Raw genomic sequence first — 21,951 nt, 5'->3', positions numbered from 1 at the left:
ATTATTTATTTAAAAATCAAACAAACAAACACATCATTCTTCTTGTAAATCTCCTTAATTACCATATTTTGTCTCTTTCACTCCATCTAGTTTTTAGTTTGTTTCCATAATTATTTAGAAAAACACAAAAAGGAAAAAAGATGATTACTTTAGCAGGTGGGCTTACAAACCAAAACAAGCTTCTGAAAGAATGAACACAGACTAATTAATCCATTAAGACCGGGAACGCATGTGTCATTTTAGATTTCTTTGGCTATTAAAAAATAGCAGATCTACAAGCTCATAGCTTGGCACTGAGTGTCGCTATTTAAAAAAAAATGGTGAATGTGTTTGCAAATCTTTGAGTATATATTATTTTAAAAGCCAACATTTGTAACTCAAATCCTATTGCTTCTGGGGATTCTAATATCTTCTAAATGAGTATTTACAGTTCAGCATTAACAGTTTAAAAAACAAATATATATATCAATGGTTCTTACACTTTTTCATGTCAAGGACCTCCCAAAATTATATGTATTTATTTGGCCACGGACCCCCATCTGAAAATATTTTGTTCCAGAAACAAGATTTGAGTTAAAAATGTAGATATATTCAAAGATTTGCACACATTTTCACGTTTTTTTTTCAAAGAAATTGCAGATCTACAAACTCATAGCATGGCATTCGGTGCCACACTATGAGCTTGTAGATCTGCTATTTTTGAATAGCCAAAGAAATCTGAAAATGGCACTGATGCGTTCCCGGTCTTAATAGATTAAATAATAAATGACAGCTGGGATGGAGTCATTGTAGAAAACACAAAGATATTGTTGAGCTGCAGCAAATATCTAACCCTGCCTGCACCAACATGTCTAGTCTGAGATATGAAGAAATAAAGTCTGCACACACTGGTAATAATGCTGTATTTTTATTACTGTCAACGTATCAGGACTCAATGTAAGTCCTGATCACTGGGTGCTCCAAACGTTGAAAGCAATAAAAATACTACAGCAGAGCTTTTACTTACATTTTTACTCAGCATTTAACTTGAGCTTTTACTTAGCATTTAACTTACAGTGTGCTGACTTTATGTTTGTCCTGCACCTGGGCCATCTTCTTCATGTAGTCTGAGATATGACAAATATCTGTAATTTATCAAATTGTACACAAGTGCAAAATAATACTGCCATTAATTTAAGCTCACATTCAACTAAGTCAGTGGTTCTCAAACTTTTTCATGTCAAGGACTCCAAAAATGATATGAATTTGGCCGCGGACCCCCATCAAAATATTTAGTTCCAGGGACCCCCAGAGGCAACGATTTGAGTTAAAAATGTTCGCTTTAAAAATATATATATTCAAAGGTTTGCACATATTTTCACGATTTAAAAAAAATAGCAGATCTACAAGCTCGTAGCGCGGCACTCGGTGCCGTGCTATGAGCTTGTATATCTGCTATTTTTGAATAGCCCAAAGTGTAAAATAATTAGCTCAAATCTAAAAATGACACAGTTCCAGGTCTTAATGGGTTAATTTAAGCCCACATTCAAGTACATAGGTTTTACATTATTGTATGTTTGTGTTTCAGATCCGTTCAGACAATGAGAACCTGGCCGGGGACGTGGAGTACTCCCTCACCGGGGTGGGAGCAGACAAGTACCCCTTCAACCTGTTCGTGGTGAACCACGTCACCGGCTGGGTCACCGTCACCGGCATGCTGGACCGGGAGGTCATCTCTCAGTACAACGTGAGTGACATAGTGACATCACTTCTCTCTCTCACACACAAACTGATCTCACAATATTTAATGAAAAGGTTAAGTAGTGGTTGAAATCAAACCAAAGCTGTGAACACTAATGTTAGGCACGTTTTTACGTTAATGTCACTGCTTTCATGAATGTAATTGTCTCCGCCAGGCCGAAAGGCATGGCGAGAGAGTATGTTTTACCCCCTGTCCGTCCGTCCGTCCGTGTATGTGTCCATCTGTCCGTTAGCAGCTAATCTACGGCACCGTTGGCCCGGTCGCTGCGAAACTATGCACACACACTCCCTGGATGCCAATTCAGACACATTTTTCACATGGGCCTGTTATAGCGCCACCAGGAGGCCGATTTGTGCAAAATCAATTTTTTGACATTACTTCTACAGATTTTATCCAAACATCATGCAAATTGGTACACAGCATCTCTACAGTCATGTGATCAACACGAATTTGTCCGATTTCCCATATTCCATCCTGATTGGCTAAGGTTGGCTTCCAAAGTTTGCAGGATTGGTCCGTTTTGAACAAAAGGCCTCAAATGATGCACGCAGTTCAGGTCTAATTTAGCAAAACACATTTTTGGAACAAAATGCCACAAATCATGAATGCAGTGTCCGCTTGCCATGCAAGGCCTAGGAATAAATGGCACAACTTTCACATTGGTCTATTATAGCGCCACCAGGAGGCCACAATAACATACCTGACCTGGCGGAGACCTGTGCTCCGAGGAGCACTTTTTCTAGTTTGGGAATGTTATTGTTATTCTACTTGTTTAGATTAGAGCTTCATGCATGTCCTTTTTGTAACAGAATGTTTTAATTAGGTAGATATTTGTATAGAAAGGTCTAACCAGGGACTGGGGTCGCAAATTAGCCTCGGCTATAAACCCCTTGTACAATTGCAACGGTTTCATGTTTTTATAACTTGATTCATTGTTTTTTGTATTGTCCCTGTCAAATAAACATATAAATACAAATATATATATATATAAAAAAAAAACATATATTTACAGTAACTCTGATAGTATTACAAATGTAACTAAATGGACCCGTATACTAGTAGAGTTACATCATTATTCAGGTCGGGATACCAGTTTCATTTGGTCCATCACCCTCTGAGTTATGCCCCGGACAGACTGACACTCAGAGATTTGATGACTTATATATATAATTTATATAATTTCAAATCTAGTGTGAGTTTTACCACAGGTAATAATGGTGCCGTCCTCCTCTCAGCTGTCAGGTATCGCCACGTTCAGGGATGGAAGGCCTGCAGAGAAAGACATCGAGCTGAGGATCAAGGTTCTGGATGAGAACGACAACGCTCCAGTGTTTAGTGTCATGGAACACCAGACAGTGCCTGAACTCAGCCCCAAAGGTATGTATGTGTACATCTTCACTTCAACATTATGTCTAGCATACAATGATTCTTATAGACACCTCTCATAAACTGTGAGGCTATTTTTCGGAATGTTTGCGACCTTTGTAAAATGTTTGCTTCAGAAAAATGAATGAGGACATATCACACATTATTTCCTGCTGTTACGGTTTTCGATGTGCACAGTGCCATGTCATTTTATTGAGGTATCTAAAGAGCACACAGAACGTTAACTGTAAGTATGGGCTTTTATTGCAAAAACTGTCAACTATTGCCAGCCTCAGAAAATGTGTGATATTAACTTATTCTAATTTCCTCAACCGGTTATCTTAAAAATGTCTCAGTCACTAACAGTGGTGTAAAGTAACTACAGTACATTTACTTAGGTACTGTACTTAAGTACACTTTTGAGGATTTTTAACTTTACTTCAGTATTTCCAATTTCCAATATTTTTTACTTCTACTCCACTACATCTCAGAGGCAAATATTATACTTTTACTCCACTACAATTATTTGAAACGTTTAGTTACTAGTTAGCCTGTAGATTTTGATTATTATTACAAAACATATTAACCATTTCAGCCCTATATAGATTTCGGCCATTTGAAAATAGCAGATCTACAAGCTCACAATGCATCGCAATGCAAAAGCATTTGAGCTCAGATGACCCCACTGGTCTAACTGTGTGTGTGTGTGTGTGTGTGTGTGTGTGTGTGTGTGTGTGTGCGTGTGCGTGTGCGCGTGTGTGTGTGTCTGTGTGTGTGTACAGATACGTTCATAATGCAGTTGATGGCTACAGACGCAGACGAGCCAGGCAACAACAACTCTATCATCGCATACAGCATCATAGACCAGCAGCCCCCTGGTGGTGAAGACATGTTCTACGTCACTAAAGATGGAAAACTCTACGTCAGGAAACCTACACTGGACAGAGAGGTAGGAATAATAATAACTAGAAGTTTGGGCCGCACAGCGGCCCTTACATCTAGTGTGACGTATCGTCCGTAATTAAGGGGTGGGGGGGTATTTGTTGCGTGTGTGTGTGTGTGTCTCTCCGTCTGTCTCTTTCTCTTTCTCTCCCTCCCTCCCTCTCTGGCCTGCAGTGAGTGAAACGGGGAGGGGCTACTGGCAGCGTGTCGTGAAAAAGAACAGATCTGCAAGGCAATAACGCGTCGATGCGCAAGGCGCTGTTAGCTTGTAGATCTGTTGTGCGATTTTGACGTTGCACTACCTGCGGAAGTGATTTACATAAGTATTGGGTACTAATTAGTTTCATTTTAACTGTGCATCATGCAAGTACAGTAACGGTATGGGAAGCAGCTGGTGTGGAATTTTTGTGGGAAGCGTGGAGTTATTTGGGGCATGTATCTGCTGGGAGACCCTCTACTCACTGTACAACGCTGACTCCACACTCCATGGTTCCCTGCGTCAATTAAGGTGCAAGATAATCAGTGGTGGAAAGTAACTAGTACAAGTACTCAAGTACTGTACTTAAGTACAATTTTGAGGTATCTGTACTTTACTTGAGTATTTCCAATTTCCAATACTTTTACTTCTACTCCACTACATCTCAGAGGCACATCTGTGAGCTTGTAGATCTGCTATTTTCAAAAGATATTTACACATTTTATACATTTGAAAACGATTAAAATGGGACCTTCTGCACAAATAGTATTTTACTTTTGGTACTTTAAGTACAGTTAGATACCAATACTTTTGTACTTTTACATTTTAGTACATTTTTTATTCAGGACTTTTACTTGTAACAGAGTATTTCTATATTGCAGTATTGATACTTTTACTTAAGTAAAAGATTTGACCACTTGTTCCACCAATGCCTAGTACCAGGTACTGTGGCTTAGCTGGTGAAAGCGCCTGTCTCGCAAACAGGAGACCCTCAGTTCAAATCCCAGCAGTACCTATGAAGGGTGTTTCAAGTGCTTTTGTTCTGGTTTAAAACTCACTACGTTTGTGTTATTTACACATCTTTGAAAGGAGACTTTGCTTAGAGATCCTTATTATTTCAGACATGCTTCGAGTATATACAATTTGTGACGTGCCTGCAGTGTTGATTTTGACAGCAAATTTTGATGTAGTTTTAGTCATAGTCTTTTGAATCAAATTCCATTTAGTTTTAGTCATATTTTAGTCACCTGAAATGTTTTAGTTTTTGTCTAGTTTTAGTCGACTAAATAACATACGATTATAGTCGACTAAATCTACAGTTGATTTAGTCGACTAAAATGTATTTTGGCGGTGCCTTGATGGCGTCGTAATGGCTGATTTTACACTTGGTTGAATGCTGAAAATAGCAGATCTACAAGCTCACAACGCGTCGCAGTGCGACGCGTTGTGAGCTTGTAGATCTGCTATTTTCAGAGTGCAACACCCACCCGCAACCAAACATAAAATGACTTGTCTTTTAGTTCTATTGGATCTCTTCTCCACTAGTCTCTCTCTAACATTTTAGTCTAGTTTTTACTTGTGGACGAAATTTTCAATATATTTAGTCTTAGTTGTAATCATCATAGCTTAGTTTTTATTTAGTTTTTATTTAGTTTTCGTCAGTGAAAAAAGGTAGTCGACCAACATTTTTCGTCATAGTTTTAGTCGACAAAATCAACACTGCGTGCCTGCCGGGTTAGCTTAGTCGATAGAGCATGAGAATCTTATTTTCAGGGTCATGGGTTTAAGCCCCATGCACTTCGGGGCCAGTCCTTGCCTTTTAAGAGAATGGGAGTGTTGGTCTGAAACATGTATAATTTCCATGTCTGGATAAGGTGCTCTTCAGCTCCACAGACACATGGTACTCATTCTAGAGTCAACACAGTGCAGACAATTGGTGATGTACTGCCCTCTACTGGTTGAAATTGTCAACGCTCCAATCCTAATGGAAAGATAACTTTATTTACCTCAAAAGGTGTCAAAGGTCAGGTGCATCACAACTGGACTGTGGTCATACACAGGGTGATGATTGGCTATTTTCGAAAGATATAAAAGAAAAGAAAAACTCAGGAAATGGGACAGTATGCATAATTAATACTTTAGTTTACTTTTGGTACTTTAAAGGAATAGTTCACCTCCAAAATGACTTTTTTTCTATCGATTAGTCACTCCATGGAGACTTGAATTCATGGATAGTTTTTGTCGCATTCCTAAGCCAACAATTTGATGACCGGCAGCGGTTCCGGTAAGAGTCTCCTTTGTGTCTCCTACCGGAAGCGCTGCCTACCGGTCCGCTGGTCATCAAATTATTGGCTTAGGAATGCGACAAAAAATATCCATGAATTCAAGTTTCTATGGGGTGACTAATCGATGGAAAAAAAGACAGGATTTTTAATTGTCACACAGCATTTCTACATTGTGGTATTGCTATTACACGAGTAGAACATTGGAGTAATTCTTCCACAGTGAAGCATAAACCTGTGTGTGTGTCGCTTGAATTCCAGCTCCATGACACGTATTCGCTGACGGTGAAAGGAGCCGACCTGAACGGCCGCCCCGGCGGGCTGTCGGGGACGGGGACCGTCAAGATTCACATCTCTGACGTCAACGACAACCTGCCCACTCTGGAGAAAGAACAGGTAGGTTTGGTTCATATACATAATACAGTAAAAAAGTATGGACAACGTTAAGCCCATATATCCGGTGCACTAGGACAGTGGTTCTCAAACTTTTTCATGTCAAGGACCCCCAAATTGACACTTATTAGCCCACGGACCCCCATTTGAAAATATTTGCGAGTAACCCCCATAAGAGAAGTTTTTTTTTTTACGGCTCTAGCAGGGATTTTCAACCATTTTAATTTCAAGGACCCCCAGTTTGACATGCATTATGCTACGGACCCCCATTTAATGGCATTTGTATCTCTGGGACTCCAATTTATATTGTAAAATCAATGTTAATTTAACTCTGAGAGTGTACAAATGGAACCAAATGGACCCGTTAGGGTCCATTTGGTTCCATTTGTACACTCTCAGAGTTACAGACCCATAAGCGTCCATTTGGTTCCTATCCATCATTTAGCTGGGGACCCCCTGGAACCCCTTCAAGTACCCCTGGGGGTCCCCGGACCCCACTTTGAGAACCACTGCACTAGGAAATTAATGCTATTGGTTGCGACCCGAGCGGGGATGGGGAATTAATACTATCGGTTGTGTAGCTTGTCAATTCAAAGCATCACAAGGTAGCCACGCCCCTCCTACAGCATACCCTGCTTTATCATCAATTTTAAAATAAATGGGACCATAATTTAACAAAACGCATATCATGGTGATTGAGAGAAGACTTTAAACTAGCGACTGGAAGCATAAAGTATTTATGAAAATGCTTATTAAGGTAATAAAAGTGTAAAGTTCAGCATAAAAACATCTGCTTGAATGGAGCCTAATTACTTCTGACACCAGCAGGGATGAAACAGCGAGACTACAGGCCATTCATGTGTCACTTCCTATACAGCCTCAATTTACAATTTGGAAGCTGGCCCCTTGATGTGAACGCAGCATCAGAAAGATTAGTCGGGAAAGCAAAGCTTTGGAACCTATTTATTATGCATTACTGTATGTGTTGTGTACCTTATGCAGTATGAGGGCAGTATATTTATGATGTATTATGTTTGTGTTACAGTATGAGGGCAGTATCGTGGAGAACACGCAGGGCGTGGAGGTGATGAGGATCAAAGCTGAGGATCTGGACCAGAAGGGGACCGACAACTGGACCCCCGTGTACGAGATCGTCAAGGGCAACGAGGCGGGCTACTTCAGCGTCACCACCGACCCCGTGACCAACGAGGGCATCCTGATGCTCGACAAGGTACACAACGCAACGCACACTTAACACATTCATTGCCAGGTATTAATTACTTAATTATTCCGCTACTGCCAGCGCTTATTTTGACGATCCACGGAAGCCACGTTGTGTACACGGAGGTAAACAGAGGCTGTCTGGCGGGAGGGGGAGGGTCTTGTCTGATCCACCATTGTTTTTTTTACCCCGATTCTGTTGTAATCAGCAGTTGAATATGGCTTGTTTTCACAAAAAAAAGAAGAAATCCGAGTTAGATGTGTTTTTCTACATCTCATAACATAGGAGTGGACGGAAGTGAATCTTTTGCGGAAGAGCGCCCTCTAGCGGAATTCCTAAAGAATATATATATTTTTTTTCATTGGTTCCGCCCTGATTAAATGGTCTCTGTCTGTCCTATCCCTGTCCCCCAGGCTGTAGACTACGAGGACGTGAAGGACTTGGAGCTGGGACTGGCCATTAAGAACGTGGCTCCACCGTACGCCGGCGGAGTAAATGGAGGAGGGGGAGGGGGCGGAGGAGGGGGCGGAGGAGGAGGAGGAGGAGGAGGGGGGGGAGGAGTCCCCGAGTTCGGCCCGGACGGAAATCTCATCCCAGGTAGGGCTTGATCATTTACTCAGCGATTACTTTTTAGATTAATCGAAAAATCGTAAAAAGTAAATACATGTTTTTCATTTATTTTTATAGCAATGAATTCATGCGAAAACATACTAATAGATTTATTTTTATAATCAACTATCAGTTAGTGTCATTAGCCACTTAAGTCACTATTTTATACTTCGTCATACAACACATTGTGAGCTTGTAGATCTGCAATTTCCCCTATTTTCATATCATGTCATATATTAGACCTGTTTGATCCCACGGGGGGAAGTACATTTTCATCTTCACCCAGCTGAGTGCTGCCCACAGAGGAGCACAGGAGGGAGATGTTAGGGTTTAGTGTCTTGCTCATGGACACCTTGACACCTTGCCAGGGCCAGGAATTTAACCTGGGACCTTCAGCTTCCCAGGCGGGCTCTCTGCCCGGGCTCTCTTACCTTTCAGCTTCAGGCTGCTGCCATATTATAAAAAATACATATTTGATAGATAATGAGTAAAATGTTATCCCACCCCCTCAAAATCAATATTTTTTTTATTAAAATCGGTTAGAGTTTATTTTAAAATAATCGATTAAATCGATTAGTTTTATTAATTAATTAGTTGCACCCCTCACATTTTATTTTCTACTGCCACTTATATCATGAGCTGCGTCAAAAACTATTTAACTCATTCCCTGCCTAAAACGACTTCTGTCCCATAGACGGGTTTCCTGTTAGTAAACATGAGAGGATATGAGAAGAGGAGGGGTAAGCCTATAGAGGGCGCCATTACCCGCAGCAGCTCTGGTCAAATGTCCATTCATAAAAGAAATGATCTTCACCGGGTTTAATGAAAGTAGATTAAATTATGCAGTTTGTAATACCTTGTTTACTCAATAAAAATGATTTGCCGGAAGTTGGATCTGTTTGTATATAATAGCAGCATTATGCCTATTATGCCTATAATAGCAGAGTTATGGCTATCTAACTCCCGAACACAACAACAGAGTGAACGGCGTAACAATTCGTTTCCCCCGAGCATGCGCAGATTGCGCATTCTGCTCTGTGATGACGTCGCGCGGAAATCCGTCTATAAGCCATGCCTGCCTAGAACGACTAAAACAACTTTTTTTTTTTTTTTTTTTTGACCCAAAGACCAATGAGATATGATTTTTCGAAGATTTAGACTCCCATCCACTTCCCTGTTAACTTTAAACTTAAAAATTCTGTATCTCGGCTCCTGAGTACTTTTTTTTTCAATGAAAAATCTTGGCAGTGGGCAAACGCGGCCAGAAATAATTCAGGCAGTGAATGGGTTAATAGGTGTAAAACATTTTTTTTACATGGATTGATTTTTGAAAATAAGATATTCGCACTTTCAGAATATTTAGAGAATGCATGGGATTTGTGCAGTTTTCTGTTTCCAAGAAGTGAATGTGATATAATTTATTGATGTTTTCCGTAAAGACACGCAAATACAAATGTATCAATTAATTCATGAATTCACAGGAGGTGGTTCCGGAGGAGGCACTAAGTATAAGACCTACCCCATTAAGATCGCTGTGCAGAACCAGCCAGAGGGGCCGCGCTTCGACCCCAAGGTCAAAGCCATCCCCATCTCTGAGGGGGGCGTGGTCAACACCAACGAGGTCATCACCACGTACCAGGCGCTGGACGGCGACACGGGCAAACCTGCCGAGAATGTCAGGTGAGTGGAACATGCATGCATGCATGTGCACATGCACATGCTCACACCCAGGGTTAGGCAACCTTAGGGCACGGGTGCCAACACTGGCACAGGGGAGGGTGATCACTGGCACCCTGGCATAAGTGTGAGAAGTGTTTTTTAAATATTTTATTAAAATGTAGTCAATTAATCCATTGAGACCGGGAACTTATCTTTCATTTAAAGATTTCTTTGGCTATTCAAAAATAGCAGATATACAAGCTCATGAGCTTATAGATCTGCATTTTTTTTTTTAAATCTTGCAAATCTTTGAATATATATATTTGTTTTAAAGCGAACATTTTTGCTTTGCCTCTGTGCTTCTGGGGGGTCCCTGGAACAACATTTTTAGATATGTGTTTGACCGCGGACCCCCATCTCAAAATGTTTTATTCCAGAAGCAAAGATTTGAGTTATGTTCACTTCAAAATATATGTATATTCAAAGATTTCGACACATTTTCAAAGGTTTTCAAAAATAGCAGATCTACAAGCTCGTAGCGCAGCACCCTGTGACACATCCGTTCCCAGATTGAATGGGTTCAATTAACACATTAACTGCCAAAAAACGTTTATAAACGTCTTTGAGAATTTAGCTGTTGTCTGCCAAAGACGTTTATAAACGTCAATTCTTTTTTATCTATTCACAACGAATTAGGAGATAACAATTTCCAAAGATTTGCTGCTCCATTCACTTCAATGTTAAAAAATAAACGGACAAACAAGTAAGTCCCCTCACATCTGTATGCAAATGACACCATGCACATAATTCTACATTCATTCAAACTGTGAGCTCTGACTGAGGAGGAAGTAAATTGTGCATAACCCTCTAACTGCTCTCACTTAGAGCAGTTAGGGTCAAACGCGGTAAAGTCATTTGATCCTTGGGGATCACTACCAATTCCTTTTCCACTTTCAGACTCGGTGCTGACATAGGTTCAGCACTTTAAGCACTTTCCCCAGGCGCTGTTATGGGGATATGCTCGGATAATATTGCTCAGATATATTTCTAAGTACAGAAGATGAAATCATTTATTAATTTATTATAATAAAAATGATTGTACTGAAAGTAGATGGGTTTCTAGGCGGCAGAACACTTTTACAGCCACCGGCTTCGAATGCTATCAATGCATTGAATGGGACATTATTTACGTTTTATTGTTACAGCATAATCTGGAAACGCGCCTTTCTAGTTTGAGGTCAGGTGATCACACACTGCAGCTCCCTGCTCTGTTAATGTTTAACATTAATGTTTGTGAACTTGAAACCTGTCTGTAGCATAATGCGACGAGGATGAGATTCGAACTCACGCGTGCAGAGCACAATGGATTAGCAGTCCATCGCCTTAACCACTCGGCCACCTCGTCTACTGTATCACATTTTGTGTACACTGTATTTACAGCGTACTCCTGGTGCTGCGATAGTGTGACAGTCGGCTGTGACTCGCAGTGGTGGAGAGAGTAAGCCCTGAGTGTGAACTCAATCAGGCATGTCAGCCAAGGATTTTATCACTTATATCAGTGATTCTCTACCTTTTACATTTTGTTTTAAGACCACAGGCCCACATTTGATTTGATTTGCTATATTTGGGAACCTAAACTACACTGTAAAATGTGTTAATTGAACTCTGAGCGGATGGCTATCAGCCCTGAGTGTAAACTCAGTTAAATAGTAGTCAGTCAAGGATCTCTTCAGCCCGACTAAACTGTCAGTTTCAAGTGTATGACGACTTGAGGATGGGATTCGAACCCACGCGTGCAGAGCACAATGGACTAGCAGTCCATCGCCTTAACCACTCGGTCTTCTCGTCCGTACAAATTTGTAGATCTACTATTTTCCCACCAATCTTCGCCCCAGAATAGACGCACTAGGATAACACCCAGTGTGAAGAGAGTGGTGCCTTTGAATGAGTGTAACTGGTTGCATCCTTGTGTTGCAATCAGCTGCAGCTGTTGAGGCCGTGCTCAAACATACGGACGAACGGACGGACAGACAGACACACATGGTCAAGTGTAGGAGTGGCTGGCACCACTCAAAAAGTATTTCTTCCACCAATGGTCATATTTTAAGTAACATGTGTTGTGTCGTGGTACAGGTATGCCAAAGGCTCAGACCCTGACAACTGGCTGACCATCGACCCCAAGACGGCCGAGATCAAACTCAACAAGAATCCTGACCGAGAGTCTCCGTTCCTGACAAACGGGACCTACTACGCCAAGATACTGTGCATGACGGAGGGTAAATACTATAAAGATACTGTGCATGACGGAGGGTAAATACTATAAAGATACTGTGCATGACGGAGGGTAAATACTATAAAGATACTGTGCATGACGGAGGGTAAATACTATAAAGATACTGTGCATGACGGAGGGTAAATACTATAAAGATACTGTGCATGACAGAAGGTAAATGCCATCGCTGTTTGAACTCAGTGGTGGAAAGTAACTAAGTGCATTTACTTAAGTAAAATGTTGAGATATGTGTACTTTACTTGAGTATTTCCAATACTTTTACTTCTACTCCACTACCTCTCAGAGGTAAATATTGTACTTTTACTCCACTACAATTATTTGAAAACTTTAGTTACTAGTTACTTTTCAGATATCATTTCTGATATAATGAAACATACATTAACCACTTTAGCCCTATTTTATACAGCCTAAATGTATGTGTGTGTGTGTGTATGCAAAATCAAGTGTATGATTTAGCATTTACTTTCACTTCACAAAACATTCACAACGTTTGTAAATCATGGATATCATGTGCACCGTAACAGTATTTACTTTCCGTACACAGCACTCAACCAGGAGATGCAACTATCGATTCTTTTCTTAGCAATTATTCTATGGATTACTTTGATTAAATTTAGATAATTCAATTGATTAGTTTGACCATGTTTGATCAAAGCTCTGTGAATAATAAGCCAGTAAGTTGTTCTGGACTGCTCATCTCCGATCTCAACAGCAGAGGGCAGTACACTCCACCACCAGAGTGCATAAATCACTATATCACTTGAATTATCTTATTGTGAATATTTATTCACAGTTATAGTTGTCATTTTGCTACCAATGACTGTTTTCCACCTTTTTTATAAATCAGATTTTTTTTTTCTTTCCACAATTGTCTTACAATTACAAATACTTCCATATACATACAGTACCTCTAGGGGTGCAACAGTTAATCAAACTATCAATTTGATTGATCTTACTAAAATAATTGTTTGTTTGTTTGTTTGTTTTTTTGAGGGGTGCTTCAAGATTATTTTGTATTAATTGAAAAAGTAATCAATTGAATAATCCTCCCAAAAAAATCATGGATAGTTGCACCCTGACATACATACTTCCAGTGGTGTAAAAGGTACTGTTGTAAATGTAAATGTTTTACCTAAGTACAAAAGTATCAATACTGCATCGTAGAAGTACTCTGTTACAAGTAAAAGTCCGGAATTCTAAATTCACTTTGAGTAAAAGTACAGAAGTATTGGTATCGAAATGTACTTAAAGTACCAAAAGTAAAAGTATACTAAAATGTTTGAAAATAGCAGAACTAGCAGATCAACGCGACACGTTGTGAGCTTGTAGATCGGCTATTTTCAGATAGCCTATGTATAAAATAGGGCTAAAGTGGTTTATGTATGTTTTATAATGTAATAATTTAAGAAAGTACACATTATGCAGAATGTCCCATTTCACAATTTTTCAAATGTATAAATATAGAAGATCTACAATACAAGCTCACAATGTGATGCATTGTGAGCTACCAAGTAACTAAAGTTTTCAAATAATTGTAGTGGAGTAAAAGTACAATATTTGCCTCTGAGATGTAGTGGAGTAGAAGTAAAAGTATTGGAAATACTCCAGTAAAGTACAAATACCTCAAAATCATACTCAAGTACCAGTACTTCAGTAAATGTACTTAGTTACTTTCCACCACTGCATACCTCCTTCTAAAACGCCTCTCTCCTGTGTAGGCGTGCCCTCTCAGACGGCCACGGGGACCATCGCCATCCAGGTGCAGGACTTCAACGACCACTGTCCCTCGCTGACCAGCGGCCTGCACACCATGTGCACCACGGACGACGCCGTCACCGTCAGCGCCACCGACCAGGACGCCTTCCCCAACGCCGCGCCCTTCAGCTTCACCGTGCTGGAGGAGGGCACCAAGGGGAAGTGGACCACCGAGCATCTCAACGGTGAGGGAGGGGAGGGAGGGAGGGTCTCGTCGTCTCTGTTGGGTGGAAACCTCATATGTTCAAAACTCTTACTTTTTCACGATTCAAATTCAAAAGTATCAAAAATAGCAGATCCAAAACCTCGAAATGCGTCGCTTCGCGCCGCATTTCGAGCTTGTGGATCTGCTATTTTTGATCTGATTTTTTTCTTCCAAAAAGTTGAAATGTGGAGATAAGAGGTCATTATCGTTGCTGTGGGGCAGAAACCTCTTATCTCCGTATTTTAGCGTTTTGAGCTTGTAGATCTGGACATAATGACGTTTCCACCCGACAACGACGTTATGATGAATCAGGGCTTGATGGTACCTTATGAATCAGGTGGACCTCGGCTTAATGAACACGAGAAATAGATTTTTTTGTTGTTGTTAAATTACTCTGCAGTGTGTGAAAAGGAATATCGTTGCTGTCGGGTGGAAAACATTTAACCGTTATTTATATAAGTTGGGGGAAAAAAACATATACAGGCTCACAACGTGTCACATCGAGAGGTTCTAGTTTTTATCCCAGGCACCGCCAACTCAGTGTATGAGTAGCACGACTTGGGTGACTAACAATCCATCCCCCAGAGGCCTAGTTTATTATTATTCATTGTGGTCAAACAGAGTGCAGGGTGCTGATATTGTGCATGTTGGCTCACTGGAAACACTATTTTCTCTATGGAGAATAACATTGGGTCATCATAGAATCGTCTCATATAAGAATTGTGGTCCAAAAATAAACAAACTGTCTTGGCGATATTGTCAGGGAGGAGGTTCTGTATCGTTTATGATAGTCAGTCATTTACATTTGATACAGTCTGTTTCTGGCGAAAATGTAACTAATTCGGCGGAAGTAACATTATTGTTTTCTCACCGTCAGTTGATGCTTCATATCCATAAGAGTCAAACCGCCGGGGTCATTTGTTTATTTTTGGAACACAGTTCTTATTTGACACGATATTAAATACGTCTGTGGGGATTCAGAATGGGGGTGGAAAACCGCAAACCAGGTAGACAAACCTAGGATGTGTAAATTACGTCAGACTTCGGTGCTCTATTGGTTTTAGATTTAGTCCATTTTATTATTATTAACAATCTTGTTAATAATATATGAACTCAATCCATGTGTTGTCCTCCTCCTTCTCCACATGCAGACACCTCGGCCATCCTAAGGGCCCAGGAGGGCATGTGGCCGGGCTCCTACGAGGTGATGGTGGCGGTAATGGACCAACAAGGCCTGGGCTGCCCCGAGCCCCAGAAGGTCACGGTGAAGGTGTGCACGTGTGATGCCGGGGCCACGTGCTCCAAGCGCTTCGAGGACAAAGGGGCGGAGCTGGGAGCCGCAGCCATCGGCCTGATGCTGCTGGGCGCGCTGCTGCTACTGCGTGAGTACCTACCAATACGTTGTTTTAACACATTGACTGCCAGAGTTTATTCATAATGTACTCACCCCTGTGCCAGCGATTTGCGTGTTTTTGTTGTTGTTGTTATTTTGTAATTTTTCATTCAAATAGTTTGTCTAGCTGCGGTTTTAAACACATACGACAGATCTACCAGCAGAGAGCAGCAAATCGACATCTTGACCACTCGCTCACTCGCTCGACCCCCCCCAAACAGGCTCAAACAGTCCATACGTCATAACCGGATGTGACGTTTTCGCAGATCGGCGATCGGCTTCAGTTCGATGTGATACACAACCTGGATGGCTGTTCGTCATCCAGACTAAAGAAAATAGAACTAGAGCTCTCTGTTAGTTTTTTATACCGTGTGAAAAAACATGTTTTTCCCTATTCTCGCCTAAAATGCCTAAAAAAGGCCTTGCGAGAACCGGAAACGGAATCTGCGTCATGAATCCGGAACCCTGTGAGTGAGATGTAAACAGGAAACGAAACTGATGATGAAAAATTCACAGAACACTGCGATCACAGATTAAACAATGAAAATTCCAAAGAACGTATATATGCGATTTTCAGAATTGCGGCAATCAAGCGATGGATTTGATCTAGGCAATCAATGTGTTAAAAGGTATAGTCAGTGGTGGAAAGTAACTAAGTATATATAGTTTACTTTACTTGAGTATGTCCAATGTTCAGTACTTTCACTTCTGCTCCAGTACATCTCAGAGGCAAATATTGTACTTTTTACTCCACTTCAATTATTTGACAACTTTAGTTACTAGTTACTTTGTAGATTTGTATTATTATTACAAAACATACATTAACCACTTCAGCCCTATATACATTTAGCCCGTTTGAAAATAGCAGATCTACAAGCTCACAATGCGTCGCGATGCGACACATTGTGAGCTTGTAGATCTGCTATTTTCAAGCGTTTTTTTTCCAAGCAGTAAATGTATGTTTTGTAATAATAATCAAAATCTACAAAGTCACTAGTAACTAAAGTTTTCAAATAATTGTAGTGGAGTAAAAGTACAATATTTGCCTCTGTAGTGTAGTGGAGTAGAAGTAAAAGTACAGAGAATTGGAAATACTCCAGTAAAGTAAAAATACCTCAAAATTGTTTTCAAGTACAGTACTTGAGTAAATGTACTTAGTTACTTTACACCACTGCTAATGGTTCATAGGGCAGGAGCCTATGTCCTGTTTCTTGGTGTGATTTTAATGAGCCAGTTTGCAAACATACACAGTTCTCCTCAGAAAACCACATGACCGTCATTTCAAGCCACTAGATGGTGTAGTTTTACCAGGCATGTGTCCTAAACCAGTGGTTCTCCAACTTTTTCATGTCAAGGACCCCCAAAATGATATTGTATTTGGCTGCGGACCCCCGATCTCCAAAATATTTTGTGCCAGGGATTTTTCAAAAATAGCAGCTCTCCATGCTTGTATATCTGCTATTTTTGAACAGCCAAAGTATAAAATATGGTTAACACATTCTGCTGGGGACCCCCTGGTACCCCCCCCCCCCCCCCCCCCCCAAGGACGCCTAGGGGACCCCATTTTGAGAACCGATGTCCTAACCATTCATTCATTTATTTAAGACATTCCATCACTGACACTTTACTGACACAGGTTTACTTTGAAGAGCTTCTAGGAGGAGAGAGGATTATAGTGTCATCATTGTAATGTAGTGGTATGTGCACTAACGGGTTAAACCTCCAAAAGTGTCATTAAATAGTAATCCAGAGAATGCATGAGGATCAGTGGTGGAAAAAGAACCCAATTTTTTTACTTAAAGGAGGAGTTCACCCAAAAAATGACTTATTTTCTATCAATTACACACCCCATGAAGCCTTGATTTCATGGATTTATTTTTGTGGCATTCCTAAGACAATAATTTGATGACTGTGTGTATTTCCGGTAGGAGACACAAATAATCTACTTTGTGTCTCCTACCGGATACATTAGCCGGTAGGAGACGGGAATCAAATTATTAGTTTAGGAATGCGACAAAAACTAAAAATAATCCATGGATTCAAGGCTTCATACTGTAGGGTGTGCAATTGATAGAAAATAAGTAATTTTTTGGGTGAACTTCTCCTTTAAGTAAAAGTATCAGTACTGCTATGTAGAAGTACAAGAAAAGTCTGGAATAAAAAATGTACTTGAGTAAAAGTACAAAAGTATTGGTATCAAAATGTACTTGAAGTACCAAAAGTAAAAGCATTAAAATGTTTGAAAATAGCAGATCTACGAGCTCACAACGCGTCGCAATGCGACGCGTTGTGAGCTTGTAGATCGGCTATTTTCAAATAGCCTATAGATATGTATAAAACAGGGCTAAAGTAGTTAATGTATGTTTTATAATATAATGATTTGCATCTGCAAAGTAACTAGTAACTAAAGTTTTCAAATAATTGCAGTGGAGTAAAAGTAACAATATTTGCCTCTGAGATGTAGTGGAGTAGAAGTGAAAGTACTGAAAACTGGAAATACTCCAGTAAAGTAAAAAATACCAAAAAAGTGTACTTAAGTACAGTACTTGAGTAAATGTACTTAGTCACTGTTATCCAGAGAATGCACAAGGATGTGGTTCAGTTTAACCCATTCAATCCCGGGGAACACATCTACAAAATGTCTTCTAAATCCTAACAGTTTTCTGAAAACCGTATGATGCTATAATATCAGTGGTTCTCAAACTTTTATCATGTCAAGGACCCCCCAAAATGGGTCGTGGACCCCCATCTCAAAATATTTTGTTCCAGGGACCCCCCCACAGAAGCAAAGATTGGAGTTACAAATGTTCGCTTTGAAAAATATATGTATATTCAAAGATTTGTACACATTTTCATGATTTTTTCAAAAACAGCAGATCTACAAGCTCATAGCGCGGCACTCGGTGCCGCGCTATGAGCTTGTATATCTGCTGTTTTTGAATAGCCTAAAGTATGAAATAACGGCTATAGCTAAAATCTAAAATGACACAGGTTTGAATGGGTTGAAAATAAAACCCTTTTATATGTCATTCTGTGAAGCCGTGGTTGAGGTTTATTTTTTTTTTTAAATGTCCTCCTTGTTGTGTCCACACAGTCATCCCTCTGCTGCTGCTCTTCTGTTACTGCGGGGGTCCCGGGGGGCTTCCCGGGGGCTTCACTGAAATGCCCTTCGACACCAAATCCCACCTGATCGCCTACCACACCGAGGGCCAGGGCGAGAACACGGTAAGACTGGCTAACATGCAAACAACAGCAACAACATAGTATGTTTATTAGTGGCAGTGGTGTAAAGTATAACTAAGTACATTTACTTAAGTACTGCACTACCCTATTTAAACTTTGGCTATTTGAAAATAGCCGATCTATAAGCTCACAACGCCATTCCTAAGCCAAAAATTTGATGACCAGCGGACCGGTAGGCAGCGGTTGCGGTAGGAGACACAAAGGAGACTCTTTGTGTCTCCTACCGGAACCGCTGCCGGTCATCAAATTATTGTCTTAGGAATGCGACAACAACAAAAAAAAATCCATGAATCCAAGTCTCCACGGGGTGACTAATCGATAAAAAACTAAGTATTTTTTTGGGTGAACTATCCCTTTAAAACAGCAACGAGCAAAACAATAATCAGGTCATTGTTAAAAAACAAACCCCTTAAGGGTGATAAAGACCCCTCATGCAAATGCGTTATCCCGCTTATTACACGGCCACTTGTATGAATGTATTCATTATTGATTTGTTAAGTTTCTTTCCTCTAATAATTACCTCTGATCCAAGTTCAAGCATGAAGATCTGGTTATTTTTGCCGAAGGTGTGCCTTATTATTATGACATGTCCAGAAAGGCAGAAATAAAGGGAGGTTTGTGTTCATGTTGTTAAGCGTCTAGCAGCAGCGTTCGTGACTAGTGTATTCTCCCTTAAGACATGTTAAGACACCACGGTGCAGAGAAATAAAAGCATGTTTGATTATCACGGTGTCATCTTTTATCATCTGCTGGATATAATCCTGAGATGATAAAAAAAACATGTCTGAACCAACTTGTTTAATGTGACTCTCAAAGTTAAGCCTGAAATCAAATAATACTGTGATGTTTTTTGGCATGTATCATCATTGTATTATCTGTGCTGTCAGGGCAGAAACCGAACAAACACTATAGCAATGACTACTATCAGAATACGTTATTTTTTTAACACAGTACTATCAGGTTTGACTACAAAAGAACATATCACTTACAGCACCTTTTAACCCCTGGTTTGTCACAGGAAGTGCCGCTGGTCAACATCGTCACACAGACGGACGCAGTGCAGCAACAGTCCGCCATGGGTGGCATGGGCGGCATGGGTGGCATGGGTGGCATGGGCGCCAACGGCATGCAACAGACGATGATATCCGAGGTGCAGAACAGCAGCTTCAACAAATACGATTATGGAATGGGCACGGGAATGGGCATGGGCAACGGGATGGGCATGGGGAACGGGATGGGAATGGGCATGGGCATGGGGGGCCAGGAGATGTGGGCCGGAGGCCAGAGCGGCGTCTACTCTGAGTTTAGCGGCGGCGGAGAGGCCCGAGGCGTGTACGAAGGCATCGCCCTGCCAGATTTCTACCTGAGGCAGTACTATGACCAGGTGAGGAATGCAACCCGTCGGCCATGTTGAAATACTTTCACCTCGACGAACACGCCCTAAAGCGGCGCTCACTCACATGTGGGACACAGACAGTAAACACAGTAGTAAATTCTGTATAGTTCTTTTTTTTCCTTTTCCTTTTTACTGTACCAGGTGTGACTGTTCTGTTCTGCTCTTGTTGAATGTGGGCCCCTGGCCTAATGCAAAGGTTCCGCCATTGGTTTCCCCCGAGGGCCAAATTATGTCAAGGATTCTCAAATCCTGTGTTGACGGTCAATAAAAAACACGGCACTCAACAAGTTCAAAACCAACCATTTGATGAAAATGTTGTTAAAGAAATTTGGCAACCCACCTGAAAATGTGTTTTCTGTTTAGCTGGAGAGAGAGGGAGACCCCTGTCACTGAACAAACACTCTATAGCAATGATTACTACAGTATCAGAATATAGAGCTTTAAACAGTTTAAACGTTAACCGAAAAAAAGATAACTTGCCCTACCGTCAATTCATTCAATAATTCATTCACACTGGCGGTCCTTTGAAATTGAACGTTTTGAGAACCAATGCTTTTCATTACCGTACACTGGCCCCACTTTTAGTTTGAGCGACGGGACGGTTTGGTTTGACGTTCCTCCATTTCCTTCACAGAAGGCCAGCGTTGCGGCCGACAACCAGGCGGCCAAGGACAGCCTGCTGGTGTACGACTTCGAGGGCCAGGGCTCCCTCGCCGGCTCGGTGGGGTGCCACAGCTTCATGGACGCCGACGACGACCTCGGCTTCCTGGACGACCTGGGGCCCAAGTTCAAGACCCTGGCCGAGGTGTGCAACGGCGGCAAGCAGCAGATAAAGACGACGGCCACGGAGGTCCGGCGGAACGTGAGCTTCCCTGACCTTCTGGATCGCGGCGGCGTATCGGCGGCCACGGCCGCCCGCGTCTCCACCGCCTCGTCCAGTGCGGTGTCGACCAGTCAGCCGGATCTCAGCTGGCCCCCGCAGCAGCACCCACTGCCCCCGCAGAGCAGCTTCACCCACACAGAGAGGACGGTGGTCAGCGACTATATGGACGGTTTTGCCCAAGGTTAGTATTTTAGTTTTTGAAGGCTTAGTTTTAGATTTTTATTCTAATATGGATTTGTTCAGGGGTGAAATACTAAAGGTTCAGAAAAATTGTGTAAATAGATAGATCTACAACGAACACGCCAAATGGGCGATACAAAAAAAATCCAAAAGGCTTGCTTCCATTGTGGTCCATTAAACATTCAACACTCAAACAACAGTGCAACAAAAACAACTACATTTGTGATGTGATGAGCTTGTAGATCTGCTGTTTTTGAAGAGTTTCACAAACTTCACAAACAGGGCTTAAACTGGCACAGCTAGGATATAATAAAGTACGATAAGATTTCATCTCCACTCAAAATTCTGGGCGTCATCATCATAATCATCATCATAATTATTGTCAAAGTCAAGTGATGTTATTTTGTTTTAGC

General features: G+C 41.1%; 1 protein-coding gene across 1 annotated transcript in view; it reads left to right on the top strand.

Moving 5' to 3' along the window:
* The window catches only part of dsg2.1 (desmoglein 2, tandem duplicate 1), a 33,962-nt gene that overhangs the window by 8,526 nt on the left and 3,485 nt on the right, over nt 1-21,951 (top strand). The window contains exons 3-15 of the mRNA XM_084065639.1: nt 1,568-1,726; nt 2,977-3,118; nt 3,889-4,055; nt 6,569-6,703; nt 7,746-7,931; nt 8,336-8,519; nt 10,013-10,211; nt 12,324-12,466; nt 14,202-14,423; nt 15,595-15,825; nt 18,931-19,061; nt 20,098-20,463; nt 21,110-21,539. Of these exons, the coding sequence (XP_083921765.1) occupies nt 1,568-1,726; nt 2,977-3,118; nt 3,889-4,055; nt 6,569-6,703; nt 7,746-7,931; nt 8,336-8,519; nt 10,013-10,211; nt 12,324-12,466; nt 14,202-14,423; nt 15,595-15,825; nt 18,931-19,061; nt 20,098-20,463; nt 21,110-21,539 (2,695 nt within the window). The remainder of the gene's footprint in view (nt 1-1,567; nt 1,727-2,976; nt 3,119-3,888; nt 4,056-6,568; nt 6,704-7,745; nt 7,932-8,335; nt 8,520-10,012; nt 10,212-12,323; nt 12,467-14,201; nt 14,424-15,594; nt 15,826-18,930; nt 19,062-20,097; nt 20,464-21,109; nt 21,540-21,951) is intronic.

This window comes from Gymnoscopelus microlampas (assembly GCF_963454915.1).
Source record: "Gymnoscopelus microlampas genome assembly, chromosome: 9".
NCBI lineage: Eukaryota > Metazoa > Chordata > Actinopteri > Myctophiformes > Myctophidae > Gymnoscopelus > Gymnoscopelus microlampas.
This window is presented reverse-complemented; position numbering and strand designations above follow the sequence as displayed.